Raw genomic sequence first — 12,796 nt, 5'->3', positions numbered from 1 at the left:
AACAGGAGTGGGGATCTCAATAAAGGATTATTGATTGTATAGAATAGACTCATAAGCACTCCTAGGCCAGCTGTGCTCAGCTGTCCAGTTTCAAAATTTGTAGCGCTCACTCAGGATACTCTTTGTCTGCAGACTTAGTTTATAGGTCAATAATGAAGTCTCAGAAGGAGCAAATATTTGAAATAACCAGCTGTGAAAAATATAGCGACCTTTGTAATCTTCATTTTCAAATTGGGGTCAAAAATTCTCTCTCAAACAGAAGCAAGCACTTGTTAATGACCTACAGTTTCTGGGTTTCACCACAGAAGCATCTGAGTCTGTTCTTCCAGGTCCCTACCAACATCTGCCATTTGCACTGCCAGAACCCAAAGAGTGCTCACTAACGGTTCCTTGTCATCCTGGAAAACAAAAACTGGGGTGCCAGAGGGTTCTGTCCTGGGCTCGTTGTTGTTCAACAACTTTGTAAATGACTTGGAGAAAGGAATTGAGGGGATGCTCATCAAATTTTCAGATCACACCAAACTGGGAGGGGTAGTTAATGCCACAGAAGACAGATTCAGGATTCAATATGGCCTTAAAATATTGGAGAACTGGGCCCAACTGAACATTATTGTTTCAATAAGGACAAATGTAAGGTTCTACACTTAGGCAGGAAGAACCAGCTGCACCAATATAAGATGGGGGACATATAGCTTGCCAGCAGTGTATGTGAAAAGGATCTAGGGGTCTTAGCAAGTTTAATGTGTCAACAGTGTGACACAGCACCAAAAATAGCTAATACTATTGTAGGCTGCATCAACAGAAGTATAGTGTCCAGGTCACAGGAACTAATAGTACCGTTCTATTCTGCCTTGGTCAGACCACACCTGGAATATTGTGTCTAGTTCTGGGAACCACAATTCAAGAAGAATATTGATAAGCTGAAATGGGTGCAGAGGAGGGCGACCTACATGATCAAGGGTCCGGAAACCAATGGGACTGGGGGTCTGCAATGTGTTCATTGGCAGGCTGGCTGTCTTGGTGAGAGCTCTTTTGACTGTGGGACTGTGAAACTCAGAATGTTAGGAAGTGCAGACAAAGCCTTGATTTTTATTTTTTTACTTTTTTAATTGTTGGAGAAGGCTCCCTGGCTCCTCAGAAAGCTCCCAACATCTTGGCTTCTCTGTCGCCCACACCACTTCCCATTCCACCCAACATCCTTCCTGAAGTTCCAGAATCTATCTTCCTGCAGGTGTCACCATCATCCAGCAGGCTCCGGCCCTTCAATGCAAGGCTGCTTTGTAAAGCTTTATGCTCAGGCTTCACACACTGCTTTCCTGCAGAGCCTTACAAGTTAATTGCGTGGCAAGACGCCAGCAGCTGCTTCCATCTCGGAGCTGGCAGGTCAGATTAGGAAGGACGTTCTGGCAGTCTGCCTGCTGCCATGATCACAGGAGAAAGATGAAGAGCTCTGTAAAGCAGAGACCTCAGCGGTGGTTGAGCTGCCCCCTCCCTTTGCCTGCTGCTCTGGCAACCAAACAAAGCACAAGACTAATTGTAACTCCTGCCCAACACACCGTGTCCTAGATTTAACCTACCTCAATCAATCACACAAAAAAAATCCCTCCCAGCAAATACATTCAGAATTATTTTGTGAAATGCAAGATGATTTGCGATGCAGCCTTTGCCTCTGAAGAACCACCCTAGTTGGGGAGGGAGGGGGAAAGAGAGAAGTGGAAGGGCTATGTTCAGCCAGCACTAGCAATCCGGAGCCAACTATGATTAAGGCATTTGGAATTGCTGTAAGACTGGAGAAGGAGAGACCTTATCAAAGCATTACAAACCTACCATGTTCTGGCAGTAACCCTGCTTTTTTATGCTATTCCTAAGCTCATCCCTAGTGCTTTCTAAAAGCAAATCAGGATAATAATCCCCACTTTTATAGGGCCAAAGAGATGCAGCAGCAGCTCATCTAAAAATCACAAATCCAGCTGCTGAGGCAAGACTCCTTGGTCAGAGACTCCAAACTGCAGCCCTTTTACTGGTGGCAAGTTCAGATGCAGAGGGATGGCAACTATTAAGATGCATAGATTGTTTTCAGACCAAGAGTCTTTTGAGACTATTGTTTTTGTATGTAATAGATATGCAGCTGTAACTCAGATGTTGTAGGGGTATCCAGAAAGGTTTCCCCAAGGAAACATTTCTGTTGCAAGCATAATGCATTTTTCCCTGGCACACATATGGAGAAAATGACTACTGCGTGGAATGTGACTACACAAGCATCACAGACCCTGAATGCTCATGACATCACTGGGGATAAATGACACGCATTCACCTCCCAGGTGCCATTTTGCCAACATTTTTAAGGTTACTTATTTTCCATTCATTTATTTGCATCCACCACATTTCCTTTGTTTCTTTCAAGTCTCTTGCCTCATCCTTGTCCCTTTTCCTTATGTCTCGATATCTATTAGACTGTAAACCTGCAGGATTATTTTGGATTGTAAAATATCTAGTTATAGCTATAAATAATAGTTATAAATACATAAATGTACATTAACCGACTCCAATACTGAAGTGCACATCTCCACATATTTTTTTAACCAGCCCCAAGTCTCCATTGCTATGAAGAGAAGCAACAGCTTAAGAAACATTTTTCTTCCTTTCCAAATTGTCTGCTTTCACAAAACCTATCATTTTCTGTTTCCCATGACTTATAATCATTAGCCCCTAGGGCAGACAGCTGGGGTGGGGGTGCAGGGAGAGGACTGTATTTCATTTAAAAAAAAAAAGATGTTAAAACTGTGGCAGCTAGGGCGATGCAAGGTTTCAAAATTGTATATATCCTCTAATTTGGATACAACTCAGTTTGCTAAGTTTGAGTTTTCAGTAATGCAAAATTCAAGTGGTTTTGTATGCACTAAATCACCATAATGGCATTGCCTTCTTCTACCCAGAGACTGTGTGAACTGCCACCTTTTTTCACAAAAAAGAACCCCTCTCAAAACAAAAAAAGGGAACATCACAACCCCAAGATAAAACGAAAGGCACGAGATTCAGGAAAATACGCTTCTGACGTTTCCTTTGTGCAGCAGCTGCTGTTGCCATGCAGTGATCCTTGTTGCTATGAAGATCTCCATGTCAGACAATAGCTTTTTAGCTCTAAGCACTATTGCTATTGGCTGAGATATTTCCCAGGTGAGCAGTGATGGTGCCTGAATCATCAGTTTTAGGGGTTGGTTGAAATTGGACCTCCCCCACATGGAGCAGGTCTGGAGAGACCGGAGGCTCTCTTTAGTTACAAGGCTTCTCCCTCCTCCCCAACCCCCAGTGGCATTAATCACAGCAAAAGGAAAATGGGAGCCTGGCAACTCATAAGGCAGCAAGTGGTGTGCTGCATTCCAGTATAATTAGATCCATTAAAGATCCCGGCAGATCAGAATCACACCTAACAGAATTAGGAAAACTGCTAAGACAGCTGTCTTAAATGTCTTAAAATGTCCATAGAAGTATTTAACACAACATATCCTTGTGAAAGGCAGGCAGAAGGAACAAGCAGAAGTTAGAAGGCTGCTGCCATGCTAAGCAGATAGCTGCCTATGGAACATAGAGAAGTGCTACAACTGTTGCATAAGTTGACGGCCTCAGAAGCAGATAGTAGCCCAGCCATGCAAACAATTCCACAAAAAATGTAGCAATTCACCTTGCCACAAAAATACAGACATCAGTCATTTGTGACACAGAGGTCTGAAAGGACAGAATGTACCAGTTTATTTTACCCTTCCTTGCCAGACAACCTGAAAGGGATTTTTTACCTGCCGCAGACAACCAAGTGAGAGTACAAACCTGAAAATACCCATGGGAGGTCATTAAAAAAACGTGTTCTCATAAACTAACCTTGTTTAGTTTATGGGCTACCCGCCCACACTGATCAAACCTGCTGAAATCCTGTGGAGAGTTTTTATCTGTTCTCATGAAGTACTAAGATGGCTACTCCTTGCTTTGTTGTTCATTTCAACTTCTACCAGCTTCCATTATGTGGCAACATCAGCTGGGGACACTAGAGCACCAACAGCATTGTACACAGAAAAGAGAACTAGGACTCATGAGAAAGGTGTGCTTACATGTTAAGAAACCAAAGAAGGATAAGCCTGGTGTTGATTCTTTTTTATTATTATTGGTATCTTTCAATTCCTTTTGATAATAACTGGAAATAAAATTCTGCTATTTGTCATATGTATATTTTGGCTCAGCATCTAACACAATGTAAGAGAAATGACCTAAGCTAGCAAAATTGTAAACATTAACCTGAAATCCATTAAGTGGGGAGGGTGGCAGGAACCTCTTGCCACATACATTAACCAGACTCCACATACTCAAGTCAGCCAATGATGCAATAGTTCCAAACTGCTTTGAAGGATGCACAGCCTCTGATGTGAGAGAAAATCATCACTTCTGACAGCAGGGACCAAGCAGCAGCCAAGAGTAGCCTCACAGGCAAGATCTTTGCACACATTGCACTGAATGAGTACAGGTTAAAAATAGCTGAGCTACAGGAATCACAGCATACCTCCTAGGCAAGTCCTGAAATCATAGCTGATCTTTAAAGAAGAAAAGAAAAAAGACTAACATGAAAGGACAGGCTGCAAAAACCATTAAAAGCCAAGAGCAAGAGGGAAGGCAGCCAGCAGCATAAGACAACTGCCATACTCTGCCTGCCTCCTAAAGCAGCATTCTCTGAAACACATATAGGAGGACTGGACATTGCCATATCATGAGATATGTAAACTACATAATTATGGGTGCCACTACCACAGCATCCAGAGGAATAATGGGCATGTCCCACAGTATTCTGATATTCCAGAGGGATGAGTCCCTGTGGCAAATCCTCTGCACATCAAAGTTTTGATATGTGCCTGGTAAATATAAGAGTGTAGAAGAAAGGGGGTGGGTAGCATCAATCAAGAGAAGGTTACTACAAAAAGCAAATAATAGGTGATCCAGTGCTCACTGATCATCTCTTTCAGCCTTTCCACAAAAAGCACTGGAGACACCAGTGTGCAGACCTAGCAATCTGAGAAAGAGCACCTGTCAGGGCTTTCGTCTCAAATAATAACTGCTTAGAACCTGTCAATTCCACTCTGCCTGGCATCATATTAAGATGGATATGTAAGAGGCCAAGGAAATATATTTTACTTCTCAGCAAGATGCTGTCCTTGCAACACTTTCACTCAAGGTAATTGCCTACCTCCCAGTTTCTACTGGCTGTCTGTGTATCACATCTCTTAAGGAGTAGAGGCAATGGGCTAGTGATGGTGGCAGAACATGGACTGGCTTGCCGGGGTAGAAAATGCACTCACTGTTTTTAGAAGCAGGCACACCTGGCAAACATTCATTCTACCTCCAACTTAAAAGACTAATCTGAACAATGGCCCTGGGAGGAGGCTTTAGAAAATACAAGGTCAGGAAGTGGGCAGAATATAGAATTCAAACAAGGTGCAAATATGTAGCAGGTAAGATGCTTTGCCCTTAGATCAAGTGATTTCCCCCCCCCCCCGCCCCCTTTAGCTTATAATCAGAGTAAAACAGGCACTCTAAAGGTGAAGGGGAAAATCGTTCATGTGCCTAAATACAGGAACCCAGAACAGCAAAATCAAGGCAACAGGCATGACCAAGTTTTTAGACGTGGTGTAGTCTTTTATCTCAATACCTAAGTGCTGCTTCACTGTTTGTGAAGAAGTGTGACTGCTGAAGAAGATAGGATGCAAGAATAGGTGGTACACCCCAGAAGCCTCTACAGTGTGTTCTCATTTTGCCTAGCGAGAGGAGCCTTCTTGGAGCAGCTTTTACCCTGGACTACACCACTTCCAAAGGAACAAATTAAGAGCAATTTACATTATGGCAGAGTCCTCTGGGGCAACATTTATTTTGTGCAATCCACACAAATTGAACGAGGCTGGGATACAGCATTTGAACCATCAGTTGACCAGCACTACTCTTAAAACAAACATACTGAAGGACACCTACCGTCTTCTGTCTCCTGCCATACGATGCCCTCCAGATTGACACTGGTGCCAGGTTCACAGGGGCCCAAGCACTCTGGCTCCGTAGCAAGAGCCACATCACATGTGTTCACCCCTACAGAGCGAGTGCGTACCATTATCTGCTCACATGGTGATGAGATATCACTGTTGACAACAGGAACAAGAAGATGCAATGGTAGCACTGCAGGGGTGGACACTGGAGACTCCATCTGGAAAAAGAGAAAATACAAATGAATACAGATGGATAAGGGCAGCTTGGTCTTCCTTATGTCTGCAACACCCTCAAATTGAGATGGTCTGGCATTTAGGCCCTGTATTTGCCACTTGGATCTTAGCTTTAGGAGCAGATGTCACAAGTTCTTACTCAATATGTTCAGCACTGGAGGACAGAATCTAGGTGCTTTTTGCACCCCCAACTTGTGAATGGAAATTATAGCATTTTACAAATTAAGTTTTGACTCATCCAGCGCCTTCCTCCTCATATGCCTCCTTAAACATGCAGCTCTTATTTAAAAGGGAAAAGGAGACCAAGGCCTAGCTCTCACCCAGGTAAGTAAGCTTCTTTCTGGGTTATAGATGGGACCTCATATGGCCAGAATGCATGTATTCGTGTGTGTGCACGCGTGCGTGCACACACACACACTTAAAACTGGCACAATGGGCAGAGGGATGGACTAGACCTCTTTCTCCTTGATATTTAAGGATTACCCCTCCCCAACTCTGGAGTTATTTTTGTAGGAAGGAGCATTAAATCACACAAGTCCTGCATCTGTAGTCTGATGTGGTACAAGCCAGACATACGTTTACCGCCTTGGTGAGAACTAGGCACAAGTCAGCCTGGTCATTGGCCAGTGTGTATTCTATAGAAACAGATTCCGATATGGCAGATGCAAGTTATCCCCTGAAGCCTGCCACCAAGCGATCACGTTGCTACCACAAAGAGCAGGAAAATCACCACTAATACGCAGGTCATATGTCACATATGAAGAAAAGGCAATTTCAGGGCCTTATCCAACCTGCCCATCTCTTTTCAAAGCAGAACTATCTCCCTCTCCCAATTAAAGTAACCACCTTATAAAGGAAATCCCTCAGCCACCCCTGAAAGAGAATCTGCAGCATGAAGATGCTGGCTGCTCAGACAGAATCAGTTTTTGAGTACAAGGTTTCCAATTTGGCTTTTGCTGCCTCAAATAATCATTTAATTCAAAAATTGTTCCAAATGCCACTCAACATTCAAGTGATGGCCCTGGGTATCTTCTGGTAAGAGCAGACACATTCCAATCAGGGGGATAAAGGCTTCAAGCTGTCATTTTGGGAAATCTGCCTGCTTGCTGGCAATTATAGCCTGCTGCTCTTGGTCTCAGATGAACCAAAAGCAAAAATCTCCAAGCCCCTTTGCCAGAAGATACCCTGCACACTCTCTTTCCCATGGGCATTCATGTACATAAAATCAGGAGTTATTTATGGAACATTACTGCCAACAGCCACACACACACACACATTCAAACTAATTCTGGTTTTTGAACAGTTGTCAGATAATCCTCCTTAGCTGATGCCATCCCTCTCCCCCTCCCCCTCCCCAACTAGCTATGTCTTTTTATAAAGTAATTAAATGCAACGAAAGAGAGCAAGTGGATTCTTGTGTGCCCAGTGCTGCACATCAGAATTACATCTCTACAATGTTCCAAAAACAATCCTTGGGAGGGGAGAGTTGTACAGTATCATTGCAAATATATTGAGCTCCCTTCAACTCTCAGGAATAATTGTGTCCAAAACTTAGTAAGAAAATGGTGGGAAAGGGCAAATTCTATGTTAGCTAGTGCCCCTGAAAGAGGATGAGGAGGCAAAAGCCCTCATATGTTTATCCTTCAGTGAACACATTCTCATTAAATGTTCCCCATCACACAAGCAATAACTGAGGGAAACAGCTGCCTCCCCTTTGGCAAGGTTCGGTGCCCAAGAACGTGGGCAATGCTGAGCTCTGGGGATGGATTTTCACTTCCAGTCATGTTAACATAGCAGAACGAAACACCCAGAGTGCCTTTTGCCTGCTTGCCTGCATTTGGCTCCTTCTCCTTCTGTGTATATCCTTGCTCTGGACAGCTGAACAAAGCAAATCCAATCTCATCAACATTTAATACTGGATGCCAGTTTAATCTGCAGTGACTGAGCTGGATGTATCTGCCCAGGCAGGTAGCAAAGCTTATGGCCTAGTTCTCTCAGAGGCAGTAAGTCTGTATCTTGATTGTACCAGTTCCCTCAGCCCTCACTTCAAGACCAAATGCTCTCTTGCAGGAAAAAAAAAACATTCCTACACATTTCTAGCATGTTAGAACAAGGCTATAAATCTAACCTGTATATATGGACGTACCACTTTCTCAGTACACTTCCCACATAGCCAAGACAACCCTTCAAACCATCAGGTAACTATGGTTAGTATTAATTTCCAAACCATGGTTTTCAAATCTACTTCAACCCATAGTTTGGAAGTTTGTACCAACTATAGTTTGCCTGATTGATGTCAAACTATGGGTAAAGTAAAACCAGCAAATAGAGGAGGGAGAACATGGTTGAACATTCAGCTCATGTTATCAATCTTCTAAACCAGAGCTGCTTATTCTTTGGCCCTTCAGATGTTGCTGAACTAAAGTTCTCCACTTCCCTGGCTATTGGCCATGCTGGCTAGGACTGATAGGAACTGTAGCTCAAAAACATCTGTATGGCCACAGGTTAGTCATCCCTGCTGTAAGTCATGCTTGGGAGGATGAGGCTTTGAGCCTGGCTTATATCTCTTGCATTTTAAAATGTCTCCTGGCAAAAGAAGTGCAGTCTTCTGTGCATGGTGGGGTATGTCACATTTTGCTGAGCAGGGCCCCAATGACTGCATTTGTGAAATCAGGCCAGTTTGCTTAGTTTCAAGCTTAGGAACTGCCTTCTGATAAAGACTGACATGGAGACAGAAAAGAAACAGGCATGCAGAGACTAAGTAAAAAGGTAAAGGGGACCCCTGACCATTAGGTCCAGTCATGACCGACTCTGGGGTTGCGGCGCTCATCTCGCTTTATTGGCCGAGGGAGCCAGCATACAGCTGGTCATGTGGTCAGCATGACTAAGCCACTTCTGGCGAACCAGAGCAGCGCACGGAAATGCCGTTTACCTTCCCGCCGGAGCGGTACCTATTTATCTACTTGCACTTTGACGTGCTTTTGAACTGCTAGGTTGGCAGAAGCAGGGACCGAGCAACGGGAGCTCACCCCGTTGCAGGGATTCGAACCGCCGACCTTCTGATCAGCAAGTCCTAGGCTCTGTGGTTTAACCCACCGTGCCACCCACTTCCCTAGAGACTAAGTAGCTACACTGTAATCACAATGCATTTGCAAAGATTGCAAAGATTCCCAAGGTGTCTGGGAGCAAGAAAAGGTCTCAGTGGTGGCTACATACCCCTTTATTCTGACTAAGAGAGAATTTGCTTATTGGGACAATTCCCTAGAGCAGTCTCACAACAATCTAAAGCACATTTTGCCTTGATTCTGGCAACAGCTCTGACACCACCCTAGAAAGGAATGTCATGTACAGCCCCAACATGATAGGCTTACACTTCTCAGAATTTCTGCCAGCTGGACTGACACCCTCTGAAGAGCTCCCAGGTGGAGTCCTATCAATTAAAGTTGTGAATCAAGGTCACACTGCCACAGAAGACACTAGAAACCTCTACCTGTTGCTTGTGAGAACAGAGAATGGAACTAACAAGCTGCTACAGAAAACCCTGCTCTCTAATCCTGAGCAGATGCTCCCTCCCCCCCCCCCACACATATTAAAGCAAAATACTTGGCAAGAAACCATGGTCACTTCATCTTGGAAGATGGAAACTGTTTCACCACAAAATACCCTGTATACAGATCTGGGCACTTCTTGGTGCATTTAGAGTCAGGGTAGTTGCAGGCTTGCAAACCCTTCAGCTGCTTTCTACTTTGAAAGGTAATCAGCACTCAGCAGAAGAACACTAATTGCCACTCCAGCTTTGCTAATTATCATTTGGTCACATTTGTAATCTGCATTATGCCACAGAGCATAATAAGCAGCTTGCTGAGAACCATCTAATAAGTGAGGTAGCTTTATGGGATTTCATATTTCACTCTGCCATGGAACAAATGTAGTATCATTTATCAGCTGTCGGGGTGAAGAAAGGAGACAGAAGGAAGGGAGAGCATGTGTAGCTCTATCCTCCCTGCAGCTTTTGAAGCCAGAGAAGGAAGGAAGGAAAATCTTAGAAAGAGCTTTTCAAAGAAGGCCATGAGAGAATATACTCTGCTGACCAGAATACATGTCAGAGGAAGTACTGGGAGAAAAGGGAAGAATTGAAGCCTAGCTTCACATCTCTCAATGGCAAGCCTCTGCATCTCTTCTGAGCTGCAAACAAGACCAGTGTATTTGCTCAACATAAAATACCAGAGACAGGCTGATGGGGAAAGAAGAGAGCTGGGAATCATTAATCTCCCTATAGGTAGTAATTACATTGTGTTCTCCTCCTGTGCAAAAACTCCTGCTAGGCTCAGGAACTAAACAGATTGTCAGAGCCAGACATGCAATGAAAACTACTGGCAAGTGCAAATGTTGGACTGCAGAGAAAAAGTCTCCCAAAAAATTACATCAGCCACTGCCAGATGAGCAAGCTGTGTTAGTGTGTTATAATGTCAAATGGCACATACCTGACTACCACCAACTTCAAAGTCCCTTTAAAGCTTCATGCACTAGGTCATGAACATATAGCAAGGGATCTAGGACCCTCTCAGTGAAAGTGAATCTTTTTGGACTTAACATAGCCATTATCTCTTCTTCAAAATCTTCAGGAGCCATCCATCCAAAATTCTGCATTGACGATCCACACATACACACTCCTTTTCCACTGCCCAGACTTGCATCATCCTTCTGAACAGGTGCACTCAGTGAATAACTCTCAAGTGCTAGGGCAAAATAAATACACCAATGAAGTGCAAGTACCAATAGTGTTGAACTTTTGATACGACTGCTTGCCCAGTACATCTGCAGAAACACACAGGGTTGTGACTGATACTGGATTCAACCCACAGCCAAAAATAGAATATGACTTCACAAAAGGGCTTCTCTTAAACTAAGATGCCAGGTTAAGTGATGGCTTATGAAATGAAGAGGGAGAGAACCATGTACACCACCTTGACCTACTTGGAGAAAAGGTGGGATATAAACTCAATAAATAAAATAAATAAAAGTCCACACTTACATATTCTATGACGATAAGGATGCCTTTGATCAAGTAGTCAGCTACCTTGTTTTGATTGTATCCCAGCCAGAGGGTCCCAAAATGCAGTTGTCAATGGTGACCAGAAGTTAAATTTTGGCAATCATAAAAGAAAATATACTGTCCAGGAAAGCAACTTTTATATTTTTTTTAAAAGAACCATTGCCAACAAAGGTGGGAATGGAGTGTCACTTCAAAAAATCTGTCATGCTCTGGTTTCCTCTGTTTTTTTGTTAGGACACAGAATCAGTATCATGGCCTAAAAAAGAGTCATTACCCCTTCATATATGCAAATCCCACCTGCTGCTCTTCCTCTGTAAAACCCATTGATTGGGCAATGGACACAAAACCACATCTGCCTCTGTGGAGCTAGGAGCAGAATAGCCTACCCTGCAAGAGTCTAGGTTGATTACTAAGACATGTCGAAGTTTGTAGACCGCTGATTATTGTGCCACCTGACAGTCAAGGCAGGAATGACAGCTCTCAGTTCCAAGACCTGCAGGTGTATACAGGCTATTTAAAAACCAAACACCCCCAGACCCCATGCTTTGTCCTCCCAAAATATCTCTCCCAACTACACTCTCTCCTCACCACCAATTAAATCATAAAGGACTGCAGGAGATACTCCATGTCTCTGGAGTTCCAAAAATGCAAAGGGAGTAAGGAGATTAATATTTATGTTTCCAAACTATCACTCATGTAACAACTGTATTTCCATCAGGTGCACTATAACATTCTTTCATTATAACTGCTTAGAATTAATTTTGTTCTTTCTCAACCGTTACATCAAATTGAAGTGAGGAACCCTACAGCACTGATATAATTTGCCTACTGTAACGACACAGATGAAAACACAAAAAATTAAAGCAAGCTCCAAACATTCATCCAAACACCTATATATTATTTTGACATAACTGGAAAGAAATGAGGTCAATCTTTTACACTCTTTAGGAGAGGTTCTCATCTATTAACACAAAGCAGCCAGCAGAAAGACAACTTGGAAAGGATTTATTTATATACTGGAAATGTCCACTCTTAGACCACAATTGAACTGGAGAAGCAGGTGTGTTTAAAAAGAATGCTACATCTCATGTATTTACATAAATTTAGTATACCAGCAATGTAACATACATTGAAATTTATTTCTCCCTTGTTCTCCTTATTTATATTTCTCCTTATTTACACACACACACACACACACACACACACACACACACACTGTGGTACCTCGGGTTAAGTACTTAATTCATTCCGGAGGTCCATTCTTAACCTGAAACTGTTCTTAACCTGAAGCACCACTTTAGCTAATGGGGCCTCTCGCTGCCGCCGCGCCGCTGGACCACAATTTCTGTTCTCATCCTGAAGCAAAGTTCTTAACCCAAGGTACTATTTCTGGGTTAGCGGAGTCTGTAACCTGAAGCATTTGTAACCTGAAGCATATGTAACCCGAGGTACCACTGTATATGTATCAAACCAAGCAGTGCTTAATTTTTAA

General features: G+C 43.2%; 1 protein-coding gene across 4 annotated transcripts in view; it reads right to left on the bottom strand.

Annotated features, from left to right (window-relative positions):
• ZNF609 (zinc finger protein 609) overlaps nucleotides 1–12,796 on the bottom strand; it is a 102,847-nt gene that overhangs the window by 11,654 nt on the left and 78,397 nt on the right. For all 4 annotated transcript variants that reach the window (XM_083586210.1, XM_083586208.1, XM_083586209.1 and 1 more), the window contains exon 3: nucleotides 6,007–6,232. In XM_083586210.1, coding sequence (XP_083442336.1) covers nucleotides 6,007–6,232 — 226 coding nt within the window. The remainder of the gene's footprint in view (nucleotides 1–6,006; nucleotides 6,233–12,796) is intronic.

This window comes from Podarcis filfolensis (genome assembly GCF_964270895.1).
Source record: "Podarcis filfolensis genome assembly, chromosome: 14".
Taxonomy (NCBI): Eukaryota; Metazoa; Chordata; class Lepidosauria; order Squamata; family Lacertidae; genus Podarcis; species Podarcis filfolensis.
The sequence above is the reverse complement of the archived record's forward strand: the minus strand, read 5'-3'. Positions and strand labels throughout refer to the sequence as shown.